Consider the following 8,273-nt stretch of genomic DNA (forward strand, 5'->3'; position numbering starts at 1 on the left):
ACCAAAAAAAGCGCTTCAGCACCTCATCAGGGATAGCAAGCACTATATAAATGCAAACCTTTTTTCCCTCTTCTAATCCTCCGCTATCTTTCTCAATCCAAATAACTGACTAATATCCACCACTCACACTACTTTCATATTTCACAATACTAATTCACCTCTAATCCTTTATGGGTCCCAGAGTAGCGTGCTACTCACTGAAAAAAGCGCAATGACACCTAATCAGGGGCAACACCGGATATATAAATACAAACCTTTTTCCCTCTTCTATCCCTCCGCTATGCTTCTGAATCCAAATAACTGACTAACCTATTCACCACTCACATTAATTTCACATTTTCCTATACTAATTCAACACTAATCCTTTGTAGGTTCCAGAGTAGCGTGCTACATGCTGAAAAAATGCTTTGACGCCTCGTCAGGGGTTAGTAAGCACTATATGAATGCAATTACAATATGATACAGTACATATGTTGAGGACTAGCTTCGTAATTGTTCACAGTGTACTTACAGTGACAAACATCTCATCACAATTTTTCCTTCTCTTACTTTGACACCTTGTTAGCTATTGTAGGAATCTGGCTCTCTATATAGTGTACTAAATGAAGTACACTGTGCAGAGAGTCCCCAAATGGTATACAGACGTAAGAGCAGATACATCGAATGCTCTTCTTGTGGTAGTGTTGGCGAGCAGTTTGGATTATCAGAGGGTCATGCTAAGTATTTTTTGTACTCCACAGAAGCAATAAATGAGACACACACTAAACAATAAATCAGAGTCCAATTTATGAAAAAAATATTGATTTTGATAGGATTTGGAAGACCAAGAACTCAGTTCTAAGGTAAGTACTTTGGAATTATGATTTTTCAAAGTTAAAAAAAATATATCACTCTTGTGCGCAATTATGCATTATAGAAAACAATAGAGCAAAAGCAGAAAAGCATATAAATGCAGCAATGTTTTCACAAAGTTCACCTTCTCATTTTAGATTGACGTGGGACAATGTCCAAAGTTGCAGTAGGAGAAATATGGGAGTGTCCTGGATCAGGCCAGAGCAGAGTGCTTAGGGTCTTGGAAGCTGCTGCGCAAAGATGAAGTGGGCCAGTTAAAAACACACTGTACTGGAGGACTTACTGGTAAGTCCAATGGGGCTCCTTGCAGGGAGGAGGTCACAAGGGCTAGGGCACCATTGGAGCACATCAGGTTAATTGATGGTGGGGCCAGGTGCAGACTGAACAGAAAGTCCTTGCAGTCTTGAAGTCCTCGCGGTCAGGAGCAGGCAACATGGAGAGGCAATCTCGGGACAGCTCCGCCACTCAGAAAGTGGGTCTGGGGCGTCTTGATGTCCCTCAATAGGTGCGTGCTTCTGGTGCTTTGGGAGTCCAATGTGCACTCTTCTTCTGCGTGTGTGTCACGGGGGATCCTGTACCCTGGGTATTGGTACACTGCACCTCCGGTAGGTCCCGGTGCCTCCAAACTTGGTGGATAGGCAGATCTCACCATCTGGAGCCATTGTACCTTTCCTTGCTTTGGTGCTGCATCGAGGTCATTGGGGAGTAGAAAGTAAATGAACATGACTTCACAAGCCTGTGGGGGAGCAGGGGAGTGATACTTACTCTCCAAGGGAGTTTCTTGGTGATTTATTGAAGGCCGAAGGTGCTCTGGGGTTCCTGTAGTCCCTTTAGGTTTCTGGTGACACAGCAGGCAGTGATTATTGAGTCCTTGGTGCAGTAGGAAGGAATGTGTGCCTTTTTCTTCTGCAGGGCTTCAGTTCTCTTGCTGTGGGTTTTATTTGTCCTGGTCTCCCCTTGTTCATCAATTCTGAATTTCAGATCCCGGGTGCCACGTAAATACTGAATTTAGGGGTGTTACAAGGGGAGGCAGGTAGTAGCCAATGGGCTACTTACCTTTAGGGTATCTACACCTTTTAGTGACCACTTCCTGTATTAAGCCCTGATAGTTTGTTTTCCACCATCCCAAGATGGTGGAATTTCAGGAGAGGGGTTAACCTCGCCAGCCCCGCCCTAAGGGTGGTGCAGGCTTAGTGGGGCCCTTCCTTCTCATCTAACTAATTTTCTCACTTTTTCTCCCACCAAAAGTGGAGCAGGAAACGGGGCTTGGCTTCCCCCCTATCTGTAGATTCCTGGGTTGGATTTCAAAGGCAGCATCTCCTTTGAAGCTTCCCACCCAAGAAGGCCATCCTGTCCTGGAGGAGGTGTGTAGCACCTCCACCCTGAGCAGGCTTTGTCTCTGTCCTCTGAAAGTGCTAGCTGCACCCCAAGAGGTCAGAAACATGACTTGTGGTGGTAGGCTGGTGAAGACAAGTCAGAGACCACAGGGTCTCCTGGGTGAATTGATTAAAAATCCACCACTGGCATCAGTGAGACTGTATTAAGATTAGATGTTTTGTACCAAACATCTTAGAAATCAGTGAGGCATCATGGAGCTTGTAAACTCATATTTACAAGTATTCAGCCCATATACTCGTTATGCCTTCCCTGTGTGCTTACTACTCAGAATACACTGAACATTGTAATGGTATATTTGCTCATGCTGAAATGCCCTCATGTAGGATGTAGTACATCCTCCCTTTGGGCTAACGAGCAGTAGGGGTGACTTAACTATATTTTATGCAGTGTATGGGTGGCATGGCACACAGGGCTGTGTGCCACGGCAATTCTTTGGATTTCTCTGCACCAAGACACGCAGCCTTCAATGGCAGAGTGCACAGCCTTGGTGACGGGTCCCTGGGGTGTCACAACCGGCGCTGTAGCCCAAGTGGACCCTCTTTAATACCCATGCCCTAGGTACCATGGGTACCACTTACTAGTGAATTACAGGGGAGGTTGAAGTGGTGTCAATCATGATACAGTGTTTGGGGAAAGAGATTTGGAACTAGGAACCAGATTAGCAGGGACCTAGGGCCCGATGTAGGTAGGGCTTTACCGATCGGTATCGGCCGAAAATACCGATTTTTGGCCCTTACCGATCGGTAAACAGCCATCGAGATGTAGGGACCCAAAAACAGAACGAATCGGATAGAAAACCGATTCGGAATGTGTACCGAATGTGAAAGAATCCGATACGTACATACCGAAAATCGGATATGTAACGAATCTGAAAAACACCGATTCGGTTACAAAGACCGAATCGGTCCATGTACCGATTCGTTAGTGACACCGAATCGGAAAATCACCGATTCGGTCCTACTACCGATTCGTTAGTGACACTGATTCGGAAAATCACCGATTCGGTCCTACTACCGATTCGTTAGTGACACCGAATCGGAAATCCACCGATTCGGTCCTACTACCGATTCGTTAGTGACACCGAATCGGAAAATCACCGATTCGGTCCATGTACCGAATCGGAAAAAATACCGATTCGGACATGATCCGAATCGGAAAACATGCCGATTCGTATGAATCTCCGATCGGGAAATTCCCCGATTCCGACAGTTGGGGAGATGTAGGGAGGCACAGAAACACCGAAATCGGCTCAAAATCGGTAGAATTCACTCTGTATTTACCATGGATTGCAATCAGGTGGTAACCAACTCCAACCCATATAAACAGTCCCAAAATGCATTGCAACTTGCAGGATGGCAGCTTTCTATGTCATTGCGAGGCGGCTACGGCTACAGCAGGAAGGACAGAGGGAATGGCTAAGAAATGAACAGGTCTACAGACAGAGGATAACCCTGTTCATGCTCACTGAGGCTGAGATCCTACAGAGATACAGGCTGGACTCTGACACCATACTTGAGCTCATCAGGGACCTTAAGCCATACTTGGACCACCACACCCCAAGGGCACACGCCATCCCTGCGCACGTCCAGGTGCTATGCAGCCTACACCTGGTAGCGTCTGGCAGCTATCAAAGTGGAGTAGCAGCAGCAGGAGAGGTGAGCCAGAGCAGCCTGTCAAGGTTCTTCCACATATTCCTTGACGCCATGATAGACAGGATGGACCAATACATCTCATTCCCTGCAACCCACGCAGAACTGCTACAAACCAAAGCGGACTTCTACCAGATGGCACACTTTCCCCAAGTCATCGGTTGCATAGATGGCACGCATATTCCGATTTGCCCACCAGCGGACACCGAATACATATACCGCAATCGGAAATCTACACACACCATCAACGTGCAGGTGATCTGCAATGCCAAGTGCACCATCACAGACCTGGTAGCAAAATTTCCAGGAAGTACCCATGACTCATATATATTCCAACAGAGCGGCATATATGCACGGCTGATGGCTGGCGATTTTGGAGAAGGATACCTCCTAGGTGAGCCACATCATCAGACCCCCATAACACATAGTAGGTAGGTGTAATACATGTATGCATGTGTCTAATGTGACCCCTTTCTCTTCCAGGCGACAGTGCATATGCCCTCCGCTCATTCATACTCACCCCCTACCTCAACCCCTCCACACCCAGCCAAAGGAGGTATAACCGGGCCCACATACGCACCAGGAATGTTGTTGAACGGACCTTTGGCATCTGGAAAAGTAGATTCAGATGCCTGCACAAGAGTGGAGGTGCAAGGCAGTATACCCCCATCACCTGCTGCAAGATCATAGCTGTATGTGCAATGTTACACAACCTTGCGGTCAAGAAGGGCACTGAGGTGGAGTTGTCTGACTACGAGGACTATGACGACGACGAAGCTGTGCCACTGACACAGCCAGCTGGGGTGTGTACGCCATGTGATGGCAGATACAGACGTGAGGAGATCACTGAGAACTATTTCTGACTGAGTACAGATGCAAAGACAGCTAAATGTTGCTTGGAAAAAAAAAGTTTTAATAATGATGCACCACAGTTACAGCACTGATGTGCATCAAATAATGGAGATTGTTAACGAAAATAAAGTCCAGGGTTCTGGTTTGCTCATCCCCCCTTGCCAGCCTATTTTTTGGCCCGCTTTCCAGACCCACTGGGGTGTCCCTCGGCCCCCTCCGAATGGCCAGCAGCATCAGCGGATCGCCTGGTGCTCCTCCTTGGCTCTGAAGCAGCGCTGGCCGGGCTGCTGCGGCTGCTGCTGTCTCCAGCATCACCCAGGTCCAGGGCAGGATTGGAGGCGGCGTTTGATATTAACATGGCCTCCATGGCCGTGGTGATCCTGGCCATCCCCCTAGTCAGCTCAGCTGTATGCTGACTGAGTGCCGATTCCTGATTTGAGCTGCGATGGCACAGCTGTGCGGTCGCCGCTGCAAGGCGGGCCATGGCCCGGTTGAGCACCCGGGCATCCCTCCTGCGCGCAACCTCATGCTCCTCCTGCCTGGCAGAGGAGTGGGTGATGGCAGTGGTCAGCCTGCCCAACCCTGCTGCCACCTCCTTGTTGCTGTCCACAACAGCCTGGAACCCCTTCACCAACTCCCCCATCTGCAGGTTGTGCTGCAGGAGCTGGCGTTGGCAGGCCATGGTGGATTTGGCCTGTTGGCGCTGGATTTTTACCATCTGGCCCTTCAGGCCCAGGAACACACTGCCCTCCCGTGCTGGTGCAGCAGTGGTGGTGGTGGTGGCACGGCGTCTGGCACTGCTGCCTCCGGCCTGCTGAGTGGGCTGGGGTGCCACTGGTGGTGGTGTGGTGCTGGCCGGTCCCGGAGCCCCTGCTCCCACGACAGGTTGGACGGGTGGCAAGGCCACGGTTGTGGCAGGAGCTGTTGTCGGCGGAATGGTCTGCCTTGTAGGGGAGTTGTATGGTGAAAATTGCAAGGGGGGTGAGCTGGGCAGTACTGGGGAGTGCACTGCCTGGAAATCAATCACCAGGACTCCCTCCATTCCAAGCCCTGGGGTGTCTCCTTCCTCATCCTCATCCTCCTCCTCCTGGCCAGGCTGGCTGGTGCTCGGCCCTGCCACTGCAGTATTTGAAGTCGAAGCTCCCTCTGCTGCCACAGTGGTGCTGCCTGATGGTGCCCCTAGGTACAAAGAAGCATTTGTAAACTGAGTGCCGATGTATTACAGTCAGTACAATTATGGCATTCCACATGTCCTTGCATCTCCTTACACCGTGTCACACTGTTTCCTGTCTTGTGATTCTGCACTGACATATTTGGCTAACTTCTGCTGACTACATGTACCATGATGCTTGTCTCTTGTATGTTGGTGACAGTACAGTGCTGGTGTTTGCCTATGCATTGTGTCTAATGGGGAGGTGTCTGGTAGGGTGTGTCATGATGCGCATGCTTCTTACCTGTAGCTGTGGCCATCGCAGTGCTGTCCAGGGTCCCGATCCCTACGATGCTCTCCCTCTCGATGGTGCTGGAGACAATTTCCTCCAGCTCGGTGAGGGGTGGCGCCGGGTTCTTGCCTCCTCCGGTGTGTCCAGCCTGCCTTTGGAGGTCGGCCAGCTTCCTCTTCGTGAGGCTGCGGAGGTCATAAAACCTTTTCTTAAGTTCCTCAATGGACCTGGGGGTGACTCCAGCAGCATTGACCTTCTGGGCGATGTCGGCCCACAATCTCCTCTTGGTGCTGTCTGGCACGTTGAGGGACAGCTTGCCAAAGAGCTGGCGGTGCACCCTCACCACCTCCTCAACCAGCACCTGAAGTTCTGTGGTGGTGAATTTGGGCTTCCTCTTTTGGGAGGACTTCTGGCTTCCTGCCTGATCTGCCATTTTCTCCTGCTCCTGCTCAGTCTGCAACCTCCTTCTCCCACTGCTGCTAACTGTGTGTTGGGCTCAGGCAGGCTTTCCAGAAACTTCTAGAAACTTCTTAATTGGCTGCACCTGCCAGGGTTGCCACTCCCTGTTTGGGTGGGGGAGGGGGAGCCACCTCATTGGCTGAATCGCCTATTGCCGAGTCGGCTTTTACCGATTCGGTAAAATCCGAATCGGTATTATCCGAATCGGTAAAAGCCGAATCGGTTCATGCAATGCATTCCTATGGGCTTTTTCGCCATGGGTCTATGATTGCCGATTCGGTTTTTACCGAATCGGCTTTTACCGAATCGGTATTCGCCGAATCGGAAATATCCGATTCGGTGGTAGCCGATTCGGTGTTTTCCGATTCGTTGTTGGCCGATTCGGTAATTTCCGATTCGGACCGAGCTGAATCGGAACGTACCGAATCTCATTACCGATGCCGACCGAATCGGTTTTCAATCGGTATTTTTTTCCTACATCTCGTTTTCCGATTTCAGAATACCGATTCGGCCCGCCTCGGTATTTTGAAATCGGAAAATCGCGTTTACCTACATCGGGCCCTAAGTGCACTAACAGTTCAAAATCACATCAGGCAAAAAATGGGGTCTAGCCATGCAAAAAGAAGCACTTTTCTACAGATATGGTTTGGTTGAAGGTTGCAATAGATTTTCTCGGTACCTTTCATGTGTTACCCAATCATATGAGATATCTTATAGTGTCAATTGATCATCTTTTGAGATGGGTTGAAGGCAATGTGCGGGAGAATCTACAACTGACAGGGTTTTAGGATTTTTCAAAGAAGAATTTGTTAAAGAAGGAGTTCCATCTGAGGTTTTATCAGATAACAGTGTTCAATTTACTTCCACTGGAGAAATGGGATCTCTGGTTGGCTTAGGCTTGCGCCACAGCCAGGCATAGACCACCCTCTAGTCAGGGCAAGGGAGTTACATGCCAAAGATAACCCCTGGGGTAGATTTCAAAAAAGAGGGAGACAGAAAGGACACTATTTACCACACAGTATTTGTGGAAGGTCCAGTAACAGCTTAGTGTCCTGTACGAAGTACTAGAGAGTTTTACCAAAAATGGGGGTTGCTGTACTGTTCCTCGAGAAGGTAGAGTTAGGAAAGTTCTTGCTGGCGTGAAAGGGAGAGAGAGAGGGGATGTTATTAATACCCTGGGGAATCCATTATGTTGGATTTATTTGCCTCACACACCCCGAAGAGTGTCATGCTTCATCATCGGCGGTTGCTCCTCGTCGGGGAGGCGGTGCAACCCCCGACGGGCACACCTCTGAGAGGGGCTCTTTGGCGGAGATCTTTTTCCAACTGCCTGTAGGTGAAGTGGGGGTATGTGGGCGGGTAGGTGTATGCCTCTAGTGAGGTGTCTAAAATATAGAGAGGGGTACCTGAATTGACTTTTATTCTGGGGGTCCCCTAGCTATGGTTAAAAGGTGAAGCTAGTCCTCTAGGTGTTAACCAATTATGTTGTGTAACCCTAGAAGGGACTAGTAGTGCATGTGGTCAACATGTTTCTCGCTCATGGTGCATTAACCGCGATTCTTCAGGACCAAGAAGTGAAGATAACATCATGCGTGTATCATATGTTATTAAAATTTACCTT

At 49.2% G+C, this 8,273-nt stretch overlaps 1 protein-coding gene across 1 annotated transcript; it reads right to left on the reverse strand.

The window, feature by feature from the left end:
* Positions 1 to 1,641: 1,641 nt before the first annotated feature.
* Positions 1,642 to 6,630, reverse strand: LOC147733616 (uncharacterized). Its single transcript, XM_086957053.1, has 3 exons — positions 6,206 to 6,630; positions 5,467 to 5,930; positions 1,642 to 1,854 (listed from the first exon to the last, which is right to left on the reverse strand). The coding sequence occupies exons 1-3, from the start codon at positions 6,624 to 6,626 to the stop codon at positions 1,642 to 1,644; spliced, it is 1,098 nt and encodes a 365-aa protein (XP_086813179.1). The 5' UTR covers positions 6,627 to 6,630.
* Between the last annotated feature and the right edge of the window lie 1,643 nt (positions 6,631 to 8,273).

Source organism: Lissotriton vulgaris, chromosome 2_1, assembly GCF_964263255.1.
Source record: "Lissotriton vulgaris chromosome 2_1, aLisVul1.2, whole genome shotgun sequence".
In the NCBI taxonomy this organism is placed as follows: domain Eukaryota; kingdom Metazoa; phylum Chordata; class Amphibia; order Caudata; family Salamandridae; genus Lissotriton; species Lissotriton vulgaris.

What these genes read in the sequence shown, in the direction of transcription:
- LOC147733616 (XM_086957053.1), bottom strand. Translation starts at nt 6,626, where the DNA reads ATGGCAGATCAGGCAGGAAGCCAGAAGTCCTCCCAAAAGAGGAAGCCC. An exon ending in TGCGATGGCCACAGCTACAG is followed by an intron (nt 5,931 to 6,205) that starts GTAAGAAGCATG and finishes CTTTGTACCTAG; the next exon opens with GGGCACCATCAGGCAGCACC. An exon ending in TGGGCCTGAAGGGCCAGATG is followed by an intron (nt 1,855 to 5,466) that starts GTAAAAATCCAG and finishes CCCTAAATTCAG; the next exon opens with TATTTACGTGGCACCCGGGA.